The sequence below is a fragment of the Cebus imitator genome, unplaced genomic scaffold, assembly GCF_001604975.1.
Source record: "Cebus imitator isolate Cc_AM_T3 unplaced genomic scaffold, Cebus_imitator-1.0 Scaffold39, whole genome shotgun sequence".
Taxonomy (NCBI): Eukaryota; Metazoa; Chordata; class Mammalia; order Primates; family Cebidae; genus Cebus; species Cebus imitator.
Window position 1 is genome coordinate 9,254,019 of NW_016107354.1, and position 14,092 is coordinate 9,268,110.

A 14,092-nucleotide genomic window follows, 5' to 3' on the forward strand; every position below is an offset into this window, starting at 1 on the left:
GGAACATATCTCTTATCAACACTAAGGGTAAAAACAAAAAAATTCTCTCCATGACTTCAGGTTTTTTGTTAGATAATTAAATTAACCAACATAGCTGATAACCCCAGAAATAGTTGGCCCTCCTTTGTGCCTGGTTTATCATTGTATATTTTGTGCTGCCGCTATTACAGTATTGGTTAATTATGTTGTTTGTCATTCATTTATTTCCCTGTTTGGCTTCCCTACTAGACTGTGAGTTGTTTCTGTTTTTCACTTGTGAGAAAGGAAAATCCTCAGGCTGAGAAACAGCAGCTACATCATTCTTTGAAACTTGAGAGCAGAGAGCAAGAACTTACTCTTATCCGCTCTTCATCATAATGCCCAAAGCCAGGCACATAGATCGCTTGCAACAATTTATTCCTTGAATTAATGATTGAGCCACTGGTTAATCATTGGTTTGCTATGTGCCGTCATGCATTGCTTACAATAGGGATATGTTCTGAGAAATGAGTCATTAGGCTTTTTTTGTTGTTGTACAGACATCACAGAGTACATTACAAACCTAGTTGGGATAGCCTACTACACACTTAGGCAATATACTATAACCTATTGCTTCTAGGCTACAAACCTGCATGTACAGCATGTTGCTGTACTGATTACCATAGACAATTGTAATACAATGGTATTTGCGTATCTAAACATAGAAAAGGAACAGTAAAAATATAGTGTAAAAGAGTTTTAAAAACCGTATACCTGGATAGGACATTTACCATGAATGGCACTTGGAGGACTGGAAGTTGCTCTGGGTGAGTCAGTGAGTGAGCAGTGAGTACATGTGAAACCTAGGACACTACTGTACACTACTGTAGACTTTATAAACACTGTACACTTAGACTGCACTAAATTTATTTAAAATATTTTTCTTCAATAATGAGTTTACCTTAGTTAACTGTAACTTTTTTTACTTTATAAATTTTTAAATTTGTTGACTTTTGACTCTTAAAATAACACTTAGCTTAAAACATACATTGTACAGCTATACAAAAATATTATTTCCTTATATCTTTATAAGCTTTTTCGATTAGGGTTTTTTTTTTTACTTTTCAACTTTTTAAAATTAAAAATGAAGACACAAACACACACATTAGCCTAAGTCTAAACAGGGTTAATATCACTGTCTTCGCATCCATATATTGTCCTTCTGGAAGGTCTTCAGGGGGAATAATACATATGGAGCTGTCATCTTCTCTGCTAACAATGCCTTCTGGAATATCTCCTGAAGAACCTACCTGAGACTGTTTTACAGTTAACTTTTTTAAGTAGAAAGAGTACATTCTAACATAATAATAAATAGTATAGTAACTACATGAACCCATAACACAGTCATTTGTCATCAAGTATTTATCATAAACTATATCAAGTATTAGACACTGTACATGGTTGTGTGTCCTATACTTTTATAAAACTTGCAACACAGTATAGCCACAAGCATGAGTAATGTGTTGCACTATAGTGTTACGACTGCTACTATGTTACTAGGCAATAGTAATTTTTCAGCTTCCTTATAATCTTACAGGATCACCATCATATCTGCTGTCAGTCATTGACCAAAACATCATTATGCAGTGCGTGACTATATTTATTTGACATTTAGTCTGGGTCACTGACACAAATGCCTGTAAACACACACACACACACACACACACACACACACACACACACACTCTCACTCATACATACCCCTCACATTCTAGCTTCTGCAAGTAGGGCAACCCTCAGCCTTTGGTTCTCAATAAAAAACCCAGAGGTTACCATTGTGCATACTGATATGAACACGGACCCATCTGGAAGAAAGTTTGAGATTGGAAGTGTATCACTGGTAGGGTAAGTAGATGAGCAGGGTGTTTAAAGAGATGTTTGGAGGTTCTTACCTTACTTCTCTGAAGTATGAGATGGGTGACCTCTCAACTCAGCCACTACTAAAAGGTGAGCCTTTGTGTCATCTATGAGATGTCCCATAAGTTGCCAACCCATGTTGTAGAAAATTAAGGAAGAGTAAGCTAGTGTGATTTTTTTTTACTCCAAAATAACCTCATAAATATTTTTCTTTTTATGTTATTCAAGAAACTTTGCAACATTTCCCCTCATCATGTATAATCTAGGGTCTCCAAAAGGCTGTAGACTTTTCCCCCTGAGATCCCTGCTTTTTTTTTTTTTTTTTTTTTTTTTAGGCTGGGGCTTAGATGTTTCAGGATCTTCACTGGACTGTCTTTTTGGGAGGGCAGGCCAGCAGGGGTCTTTAATTAAAGGATAAGTTGATAGAACTGGTCACTTGCAGGTCAGCTCTGAAGCCCAATTCACATTCAACTAATCACAACTGGCTGATGTTGAGGATCAGAGAGGGGTACAGCTGGCACTTCCTGATCTGAGGACGGCTCTTAGAACCAAGGAACTGCCCAATGTCTTAGGGTGATTCAGTGGTCCTGAGACTGTTGATAATATGCTTCAAATTGGCCTATCACTGACATTTGGGTGACTTTGCAAGTTCAGAGCCAGAAGAAAGAATAGTTGTCAAAGTTGGAATTTAAAATTGTGGCCCATTTATACTTGTCCAGAGTACCTATAGTAAATAATAAGTTATTTTAAAACCTGGATAGCATATTCTTTCCAGTGCAGTTTGCCATTCTCTGAACCAGTGACTTCTGTTAGCTACCAATGCTTGCAAAACATTGATTTAAAATGACATTTTTTCATGTTAACACAGTATCAATATGGAAGGAGTAAACTTATAGGCTATTTTTATAATTTGAGATTATCTTTTTTAAGTAGAAAACTTATAATTATCTCATTAATCCCAAGGCAAAAAAGAGCTTTCCCCACCCCTTGTCTGTTAGTATGATAAATTATTTTGCTTTAAACAAGAAAAATGAAAGCTTATAAAAAAATGTATAAAAGGAGATACATATTTGGGAGGCCAAGGCAGGCAGGATCACCTGAGGTCAGGAGTTCGAGACAAGCCTGACCAATATGATGAAACCCTGTCTCTACTCAAAATATAAAAATATTAGCCAGGTGTGGTGGCATGCATTTGTAATCCCAGTTACATGGGAGGCTGAGACAGGAGAATAGCTTGAACCTGGGAGGCAGAGGTTGCAGTGAGCCAAGATCGTGCCATTGCACTCCAGCCTGAGCAACAATGGTGAATCTCTGACTCAAAAAAAAGGAGATAAATAATGTTCAAGGAAAAAGCAAACAGAATTACTATAGGGAAGAAGAGGCAGGAAAAGAAGCTTGAAACAGATTAAAAGATTCACTTGTCCTCAAGTGAAAGATTTTTCATCAAGAAAAATGAAGAATTATCAGACTTTAGTTATATAAACCACACAGGGTTAAGGGAAATGCTCATGTATACCAATCCTAGAACATTAGAAATACTTTAAAAGAAATACTGTTTCATATTTGTGCATATTTGAGAGTCTCAGATCCCTAAAATGAACTTGGTAGCAAATACAGTTTAAACAGGAAACCAAAGATCGCAAATACAAATATGTATGTCACTATTTCCATTTCTATACCCATAGCAGACATTATCAAGTGATCAGTTAGTTGTTTCCAACTAGATGATATGCACTCTGAGATCCTTTTCAGTAGATGACCTTTAAGATGAAACCCTCTTTCTTTACGTGGTTTAACTTTGCTACTCAAAGTGTGATCTTCAGAACACCAGCATGGGCATCATGTGAGAAGTTACTCAGAAAGCAGAATCTAAGTCCCATTCTAGGCCAACTAAATCTGAATCTGTATTTTAGCAAGATCCCCGGGATTCTTATGCATATTAAGGTTTAAGAAGTTCTGGAGGTATACTGAATGCATGATATATTCATTAGGGCAGAAGATCTCAAACTTTAGTATGCATCATAATCACTAGGATAAACACTGTTGAAGCACAGATTGCTGGGCCCCATCCCCAGAGCTTTTCATTCAGTAGGTCTGGGGTGGGGTTTTCAAACAAGTTTCCAGGTAATGCTCCTGCAGCTCCACGGACCACACTTTGAGAACCACTGCATTAGGGCCATGGGAATACTTTGGAATATCTCCCTGATCGTTAGAAGCTGAAGATTGTGATATCTTTCCACAACTCTTGGTATATTGGTCAGAACTAGAGTTCAAGGCAGGCAGGAGAGTCCCAAGGTTTATGCATAATATTTTGTATGTCCTTATGTTCCTAAATCTAGGAGACAATCTCTCCTTCTTGAGGGTTGATCCTAGGATCATTCAATCATTCATTCAGTAACAATTTTGGGTACCTATTCTGTCCACAGCATTATACTCCATGCTGAGAGGATCTAAAGATAGTTAAAGCACAGTTCCTAATTCCATGATGTTTATTCTCTAAGAAGAAAACAAATGCATGAAACAATAAATAACAGGTTAAATAATCGAGGACAACAGTACAGGAGGTGGCATCAGATGACAAAGGGCAAAGTGTTAAGTAAGTAGCATGAATCAAGTGTGAGTTGACTTCAGAGAGAGGGAGGATAACTGAAACAGGCATAGACAGGGCTGTGCATTTCAGCCTAACTAGAGTAGAAAAGTTGCTACCTAGAATGGCTAAGAAGGCGCCTTCCTGAGATCAAGACCACCCTGGCCAACATGGTGAAACCCTGTCTCTACTCAAAATACAAAAATTAGCTGGGCGTGGTGGTGTGTGCCTGTAGTCCCAGCTACTCAGGAGGCTTAGGCAGGAGAATCGCTTGGACCCAGGAGGTGGAGGTTGCAGTGAGCCGAGATTGTGCCACTGCACTCCAGCCTGGCGACAGAGCAAGACTCCGTCTCCACATAAAAGGGCCTTCTCATTTCTCATTTTTTAATGCTTCAGAGTTGAAGACTTTGCTGTTTCCTTTGGTCTGAGATCTTTGTCACTTTGAGCCACTATAACAAAAATGCCATAAACAGATGACTTAAACAATTTATTTCTTACAGTACCAGAGGCTGGAAGTCTGAGATGAGGATGCCAACACGGTGTCAGGTTCTTGGTGAGGGCCCTGTTCCTTGTTCACAGAAGCTGCCTTCTGTGTCCTCACATGGCAGAAAGTGAGCATCTCTCTTCTGTCTCTTCTAAAAAGGTCGCTAATCCTATCATGAGGGCTCCACTGTCTTGAGCTTATTACCTCCCCAAGTTCCCCACCTTCTAATACCATCACATTGGGGATTAGAGGTTTAACATGAATTTGAGGGGGACATACCCAATTAATAGCATCTGAGTTATTATAAATCAATGCTCTCAGCACTGAAGATCAGGCTATAGGGTGATCACAAAGTGAAAAACCTGTATTCTGGAAACAGAGAAGAAAGACAAATAGTTTAGAAGCAGAGATGACTTTGGGAGAAAGCAGCAATAATTTAATAACAGAGAAAATAAAATCCAGCTTTTATTGGACTCCTACATTGCCAGGTACTTGTGCTAAATGACTGTCATGCATCAACCATCTCATTTAATTCAAACAACAGTTCATTAGGTAAATGTAGTCAAACCTCCACCTTACTACCTGTGAAAACAGAAGCTTTATAAGGATACGTGTAAGCTTAAAGAAGTTGCCCAATTCAAATCCAGGGAGGTCTACAGGGTGGAGCCTCCTCATTCATAAATCGCGACGCCTGGCCTGCCTGATCATCCCTCAGTTTCCTTCTTATTCTCATACACTTTGAGTCAGCGAGGAAACCACAGAGGAACCCAAAGAACGAATATGAGTGGAGGAACCTGTGGGGCCAGTGTGTCCCAGGCGCGGACAGGGAGGGGCTCCATGAAACGCAGCAAGGTTTGGCCAAAGCCGGCTAGGGTCATGGAGCCTCTCCCGGCTTCCTCGGGCCACTATAATTACAGAGTCTGTGGTAGGTTGCGTGGAGGAGCTGTCTCGGGGCGGGAAGCTTCCCTGCGTATTGTATTTGCCTATAAATACTTCAAATAGTTAAGTGAAATGTGCAGCCTTTGAAAACTGGAGAGGAAGCCGTTGGGAGGCCCCCCGCCCGGCCCGCCGGGAAGAGCAGGCAGAGAAATGGCTGGCGCGTTCTGAACGCGGGAGACGAGCTTCGGCCCTGCCCAAGCCAGATGGGGGCAGCGAGGCTGCGGGCGTGACTCCGGAAGACTCAAACCGTTAAGGTAACCGGAGCAATTTGAAAAAGGAAACAAACTTCCCCCGAGCCGTGCCCGCGTGGCTCCGGGGCGGGCAGTTGCGTTCGAAAGGGCATTTTTCAAAAGAAGGGTTTCAGGGACGCGGGGGTGTGGGCCCCCCGGGAGGCGCGCGGCCGGAGCAGTGCCGCAGAGCGGCCACCAGCCCGCTTTGTACTCGCGGCCAAGCGCGGCCCCAGAGTTTCGGCGGCGGCCAGAGTTGAGGCCACGCCCTCTTTGCAGTGAGAGCCGCGGCCACGGATTGGCGAGCCGTGGACCAATGGGTGCGCCGGGGCGGCCCCGGCTGTCAGCGCGCGCCGCAGCCGCGCCTGCCGCAGCCTGTCCTCCCCTGCTCTGAGCCCCGCAGCCGGCGCAGCCTTCCCGGGAAGCGCGGCGGCCGCTCCCGAGCGCAGCCCAGCCCGGCCCGCCAGCCGCGCGTCCCGGCGCCCGCGCCCCACGGCCACAGCCTAGCCGCGCTCTAGCGCACGGAGCATGTGCAGACCCGCAGGCGCTAAGGTGCTGTCTGTCCGGGCGCCTTCTGGGCAGCGGTGACTGTCACTCCAAGAGAGACCTTTCGGGGGCTCTCGCCGCTCCTCTGCTGTGTCGAGGGTGACACTGCGGTGCTCGCGAGCAGGGCGGCAGCTGCCTCTCGGTGGAGACGTCTTGGGCCCCGTGTGCCCTTCTCTCCTTCCTTCGCTGCTCGCTCCTTTCCTCCCACGGCTGCTCGCTCTTTCCCTCGCCGGCTCAGACCCGTAGCCTCCGGAGCGGGACTCGTGCGTCCCTGCCGCCTCTGTCTCTTCCAAAAGGGCCTCCTCACTTCGGAGACGCAATGACAAGTTAATATGGGCGTCCAAACCTCTGTTTCCCAGGAGGAAAATTGCAAGAGGCGGCAGCCCCTGAGCGCCCAGAGCTCTTGAAAGGCCACCCAGGAGGGGCTTGAGACCCGGCTGCAGCATCCGTCCAGGTGGGACCCGCTGGGCGCCGTGGCCAGTCCCCCATTCCCATCCCGGCACCCCAAAGGCGCGCTCGCCAGATTGCTTCGAGTTCCCCGACCTGGGGATTTTTTCTTTCGCCGCTGGTGGTGGGCGCCTCGTGGGCTAAGGCCCGGCGCCTGCTCTGCTACCCGCGCTGCCTTTAGCGGTCGCCCCCGCCGCCGCTGCCAGGGACGTGCTGGGAAAGCCCAAGCCCCGGGAGAAGATGCCGGCCATCCTGGTCGCCTCCAAAATGAAGTCGGGACTGCCCAAACCCGTGCACAGCGCCGCGCCCATCCTGCACGTGCCCCCGGCCCGGGCCGGCCCCCAGCCCTGCTACCTCAAGTTGGGAAGCAAGGTGGAGGTGAGCAAGACCACCTATCCTAGCCAGATCCCCCTGAAATCGCAGGTGCTGCAGGGGCTGCAGGAACCAGCGGGGGAGGGGCTCCCTCTTCGGAAGAGCGGCTCGGTGGAAAACGGGTTCGATACCCAGGTGAGAGGTGCCCTGTGCCGGGGTACTGTTCTGGGAGGATGGGCAAATACTTCTTTCCGGGTGATGTGGGAGAAAGGGCCTACCATGTGGGCAGGGAAAGGAACCATTCCCCTTAGGCCGACAGGTTGGGGGATGCGCGAGGAGAGTGGGCCGGCCGGTGGGTGTGGCCCGGGTGCCCGAGGTTTGCCCAAAGAGCCCTTTGAGAACTGGGATGGGGGGAAGGCCGGCAACATCTTCCTGGGGAGGATGGCATGATCGGGGTGTTCTCAAAAAACATGTGCACCGCTGGAAATGTGAGGTCCTGCATGTTGAGGTCTTGTCCTCAAGAAGCCAGTATCCGCAGCAACAGCTGTGTGTGTGTCTGGCGATTCCGCAGAGATTCTGTTCCGGACAAGGAATGATCTGAGGCTCCATTGGGTTCGACGCCGCCCCCTAGCCTGGCTGTAAGATCCAGGAAAAGGGGGTTGGGGGGTGGCAGTGAACCTGCTCTCCCCTTGGCTTGAAGATGGCCTGTCCCTGCCCCATCCTGCTGGGTGACGGGATTCTGGGCAAGGTGCTGGGGCTGCGGTACTAGTGCACCAGCAGAACGCCTTGGCTGGCTGTTGCGGTGGGGGTGGGGGTGGCTGCCTCAGAATGGCGGCTGAAGCTAAGCCCCTCCTTCCTGGGTGGTAGATCCTGGTGTTGGTAGCCCAAGTGACTGGGGGTGGGGACAGGAGATGGCTTGAAGAGAATTGGTGACTCCTACCTTTCCAGTCAGAGCCTGCATCACCCAATTCGGCAGGGTAACAAGCCCTGCCCGTGCAATCTCTTTTACAGAAATTAGCAAAGGCCAGTCAGGTTCTCTTGGCCCTCCCTGCTCCATTTCCCCCTACTTCTGGTAGGAGGGGGCTATATTTTCTTGGCAGTCAGTCAGCAGGGACTTCTGGGGACATGCCGACCTGACGGATGTGACTGTCCGGTCAGGAGAGGCGGGAAGCCAGAGAGGGAGGTGGTTTGGGGCTGGTGTCAGGAAAATGGCAACAGACCAACTGACCTTTTTGGCACTTACTTCCCTGCTGACACTGTCTCCACCTTCTCCTGGAGCTTTCTCTGATCAGAGGCTAGAGCTCAACACATTCCTAGGCTTTCTGATGGGGGAACTGGAGCTGAAAGCTAATTGTAAGCAGACTTTTGTAACTCTGGGCTGGAGAAGGCCCTCAAAGCAGATTAAGCTCCCACACCAGGCTGATAAGCATGCCCCTTGCTGCTGCACTTGCTAAACATTTTTGGAAGCTGACAGGTTTGAGTGATGGTGTGTGGGAGGAAGGCAAGATTTCCTCCAGTGCTCTGGGGGCCTGCCTCTGTGAGGGTTTTGTGCTCCAGTCTTCTTCAGTTGTTAGGTACAGGATTTGTCCAGTGGGCTCTGCAATGGGGGTGAGCACCAGCGTACATATCTGCATGGGGTTCTCCTTTATCTGTGGAGGTAGGGTTTATGAGATGTAGTGGGCAGTAGTGGGTGGGAGGTCAATACAGTGACTCGGAACTGGAGGTGACACATACTCTCGAGCCTGATGAGGAGCACCCGAGGAATGAGAGGGAAAGTCCATGCTGGGATTGTTCATATCCAGGCAGCTGTTCTGCCTTTGCCTGTTTGACCCTTCATTTAACAAACATTGTCAGAGGACTGGCAGTGGATAGGCTCTGGTAAGGTGATTCATCACCCTCTCCCTGAAAAAACAATGTTCTTCAGCTTCTCCCTGGGGGCCTGGAACAGTCCACTTCCCCCAAGACTTTGCTTCCCTCTTTTGCCCTTGGTCTATCATCTCCCCACCCCATTCTACTCTGTCACCCTCAGTTGGCCCTTGTGCACTCATGGTGAGCACAGTTTGGATAGACTGCTAAGAAAATTGGTCACTTCCAGTGGACTACCTTGATTTTTACCAGCCTGCCGTCCTTTGCCAGTGCCCAGGGGTTCTGGGGATCTTCCCTGTGGCAGATTCCTGTCTGCATGGCTGACATCAAAGTGATTTTGGCCAATGGCATTTTACCTTCTTTGCCAGGGCTTCTCCCACAATGTGCCTGATGTGGTGTCCGTTCCCCCTCCAGAAGAGTCTCTTGGTTATTGCATGAAGACTGTGTCTGACTGCCCATCTGGTAGTTTCCAGGTTCCAAATCTGGTATATATTATTAGAAAATACTCAGGAAGCAATGAAGTAAATGGCAAATGCTCTCTTGGGGTCTCTGACTCCCCTTTTATTCAGGGGATTTTTGGTAGGAGGTTGGGTTGTGTAGTGGCTGATAACACAGGTTTTAAAGTCAGATGGGTATTGGTGGTGTCCTTTGTCATATACTAGCTGGGTGATCTCCTTGATTAACTTCTTTGGGTTTTAGTGCTATCATCTATTAAAAAATAAGCATTAACAGCCACTAGAACTGTGAGCATTAAGAAAAATAACATGTGAAGTATTCAGTGCAGTGTCTAGCAAGTAAGGAATACTTAATAAAAGTAGCTATTTATATTGCTAACCTAAGAGATAGGGCATGCTGAACCTAGATTTAATAGCTCTTAGGTGAGAAAAGATATAGCTTATTCTCTCAAGCCCCTGGAAAGGTATTAATCTGTTCCAAGGATTTATAGAACATCCATCACCTGCCTAGTACAGTACCAGGCAGAATGGGAAGATGAGGCAAGGGCATGATCACTTTCTGCGTGCCTGATGGGTGAGGCTCTTTACGTATAATCTCATTTCATCTTCACAAAAACACTTAAATCAGGTCTGATACATCCATTTTCTATGACAATAACAACATAATAACAATAATAACAATGGTAATAATGGCCAAATCCTTACATAGCACTTCCTATGTGCCGGCAGTTGTTCTAAGGACTTTACATTAAAAAACTCATTTTTTTCTCATCACAATCCAGTGACATAAGTGTTATTATCCCCATTTTACACATATGGAAGCTGAGGCAAAGACCAGTTTTGTAACCTTGTGAGTAGCAGAGGTAGAATAGAACTTGGACAGTCTGGCTCTAGATCCCATGCCTTTAACCATGATGCTGTACAGGGAGAACCACAGAGACTGTCTTCGAAATTGCAGGCTCTGATTTATAAGACCATTGCTGTAACCACTGAGCTAGATGAGGTTCAGCAAAGTACAGCCACTTGATCCAGGTCATCCAGGGTGGCAGGGCAGGGAGTCCAGCAAGGTTGGTCTGGCTTCAAGGCCTGCGGTCTGCCCACTCTTCATTGCTGCCTCTTCTCTTCATGCTCTAGCAGATCTACAAGGCAAATAGGACATGGCCTGGGTCTTGGGGATTTTATAGTCTAGTTGGGAGGCCTCACTGATATACCTAGGGCAACAGGGCACAACACAGGGAGGCCTCAGAGGCATACTTGGGAGCTGAGTATCTAAGCTGCTTGAAGGAAAGGCCAAGATGGCTGGAGAAGTCCGGAGAACCTATGGATGAGAAAGAAGATGAGCTTGGTTTGGGAGATGGGAAGGTGTGACTGATGAGGAGGAGAGGAGATCAGAATGAGCGTGACAGTGGAGAATGAAGAGCAAGGTCGTGGAGCGGTGCCGAGCATTGATGTTGCTTCATGCAACAAGTTGTTGTTCCAGATCTGGCATCTTCCTTTGAAAAAGGTGATGAAAAGAAAGGACAAAAGCTTTGAGTTGAAGGATTGGATTTGCATGTTGGCTTCCTGGTGGATCATCATTCTGAATGTGCAAGGTAGTGTGAGAAGAGGCAGAGAGGGTGTCCATTAAGGACCTGATTCATAACAGATCCCTGGGAAATGATGGTGATTATTAGCTTGGGGTTCAGAATATTCAACGTGGTAGTTTCAGGGGAAAGGAGGCTATTCTGCCACCTTGTTTTATTATGCAGCAACTCTCTTCAGCCAGTGACATCCCAGTGCCTGCTCTTCATCTCCATCAAGTGTGAAAAAACCTAACTTAGCCAGCAAGCAGCTGTTAGGTACAGCCCTACTGTCATCACCCTTCCTCCAGGCCCTTACCTTGAGTCTCTCCCATAAACCTGCAGCTGGTTCTCCTCCCTCCCCCAGTGGAGGAAACTGTTCTGCAGCAGCACACCTCCCCTGATTACCTTCCTAGGACTGAGATACCTGTGCCTTCCCCCAAGTGTGAACATTTATAGCATCTGCTCTGTTAACATGTGAATAAATTAGGACCATGTGCAAAGAGTTGTTTTAAAAACATGCTCTGGGTTTGTTCAGAAACCCTCTCTGGCTGACCTTCAGATAAGGAACATGCCTGAGTTATTTGAGGAGACGTTTGCCTATTTTTAAGAAGCAGTTGCAAGGAAAAAAAGAAAAATATATACATATATAAAATATTTTGATATTTCCTGTTTTTAGGAGCTGGTGTTCAACTTGCACCTAGTTTCTTTTAAAAAAAAGTAATTAGAAGTGATTGAAATTCTCCGTGGGTGTTTTGGATGTTTAAAAAGAAAGCGTAAAGGAGGCTCCTGGGAAGAGTGCAGCTCCAGGCTTACAACCTGTGGCAACTTTGCTCCATTGTGTTTTGATTAGAATCCTTGTTCCATCATCAAAGTTGATTATGGATTTGATTAGTGCATTTTTCTGCTATTGTGTTACTCCCTTTCTTCTCTTTCTCAGTTCTTGGAGGGGAATGTATAGCATGGTTATCTGCCAACATGCAAGAATGTTTATGGTTCACATATTATTGCTTATTTCATGGGTTAATTTTCTAAAGACACTTTAAGGGTGGTACTGGTGGCTTATTTAGGGTAACATTACGTGTGTATATATCTGTATATAAATACATCTACTTCTGGATATGTGTATATATGCATATATACACACACATACACAAATATATACACATGGAACAGCTTAAAGTATTGAGCACATGTAAGCACACACACACATCAAAGGTGAGGCTGGAGGAGTTACGGCCCAAATTCTAGCTTTCAGAATAGCTAGGTTTGCTTTCCACTTGTCATTCTGTCTTCCTCTGTGACCACAATCTGAAGCACCAAATCTGGGTCCCATATTATTTACTTATAAGATATAAGGGATATAGCCTCCAGAGAGGTGTTTTCATGAGGCCCTAGTGAAGCTCTTGGAACCATTCTGAAAAAGCCAAACCACCCAGCAAGATTTTGGCGTAAGGTCAGAAATTCTTATTTCTCAGAATCTGCCTCAGCAGCAGGGAAGGGAACATTTATGGAGCATCTGCTATGTGCCAGGTAGTCTGCGGAGCTCTTTATATAGATATTATTTAATGTGAGGCACAAGAAGCTGGGTAAAATGGAAAACGGTCTATACATTTTGTGTAAGGAAGCAGAGGCCAAGGGAGGTTATCACTTGGAGGCAGATTTACGTGGTAAATTAGACTTTATCAAGAGGTCAGAGTTTGCATCCAGGCTTTGGGCAAATTATAGAACATCCCTAAACTTTAGTTTCATCATCTTTGAAGCAGCATTGGTGATGCTTACAGGTTGGGGGTAAGGGTTCAGTGAGATATTACAGGTAGGTTCCTGAGCACAGCGTATGGCACATACTAAGCAAGGGATATGTAGTATTGCCTATTTTTGTTACTCAAGGTCAGATTCAAGTTTGGAAACTATGTCTGCCTCATTTCAAGCCCATGTGCTTTCCACCCTACCTCTCTGCCTCCCAAGTACATAGCTGATTACATGAAAAGACAGATGGCTTGCACCATGAAAGTGGAGAGCATAGCAGAGCTTTGTTTAGATGAATGGGGAGCAAGAGTAAATTAAAAACAATGTCATCCAACGAAATCATATCTCGAGTTGTTAATTGAAACCTTCACAGGTTGGTCCCATACATGCTATCTTTATAACGGTAACCAAGCTGAGGGATGTGCTACAAACCAAACTTGTGGGAAGCTTCCTTTGTACAACCAGTCTAAATTGGCACTGTAGAGGTAGCTGAGTGGAGCTGGCCAATCTGATGGCCCAGCCCAGGACAGGACCAAGAATGAAACATTCTTGTTGACTGGGCTTCTTAATGGTTCCTTATTGTTCTGAGGGCAGAAGGAAAGCCCTTTTTTCTACCAGCAGGCATGGTTGTAATGAGAGCTGGACCTTGTGATCGGTTGGCTATTAAGGTGCCCCAAGGCATGGCCAGCTGCCCAATGGTGCTTTACCAATAACCACAGGCCAAATTCAATGGCTATTGGTCACATTTTTCAAAGAGATGGACAGCGTGTTCCTAGAATGGCTTGGGCAGAATGGGCCATGTGATTTTGGGAACAAAACTTAGCTAGGCTTTTGTGCTTTAATCTACACAAGACAATAGTGAGTGACATAAAGGTTTTTGCAGGAACCCCCAGTCCCCCACACAGAACCAGAGAATGACTCATGGCTTAGCGCCCCCTTTCCCAGGGAATACAGATCCTCTCTTGTGTTTCGAAAACAATGACCCCTCAGCCTCAGAATATTTTGCCTCTTCTTCCAAGTGAAACTTCAACACCTTCAGTGAATTT

At 46.0% G+C, this 14,092-nt stretch overlaps 2 protein-coding genes across 4 annotated transcripts in view; one reads left to right on the forward strand and one right to left on the reverse strand.

Moving 5' to 3' along the window:
- Nucleotides 1-6,493: 6,493 nt before the first annotated feature.
- LOC108302303 lies at nucleotides 6,494-8,291 on the reverse strand. The gene has a single exon (XM_017525906.2). It carries the CDS (start codon nucleotides 7,102-7,104, stop codon nucleotides 6,616-6,618), a length of 489 nt encoding a protein of 162 aa, XP_017381395.1. The 5' UTR covers nucleotides 7,105-8,291; the 3' UTR covers nucleotides 6,494-6,615.
- NAV2 (neuron navigator 2) overlaps nucleotides 7,324-14,092 on the forward strand; it is a 411,110-nt gene continuing 404,341 nt past the window's right edge. For all 3 annotated transcript variants that reach the window (XM_017525903.2, XM_017525904.2, XM_017525905.2), the window contains exon 1: nucleotides 7,324-7,612. In XM_017525903.2, the coding sequence (XP_017381392.1) occupies nucleotides 7,346-7,612 (267 nt within the window). In that variant the 5' untranslated portion in view covers nucleotides 7,324-7,345. The remainder of the gene's footprint in view (nucleotides 7,613-14,092) is intronic.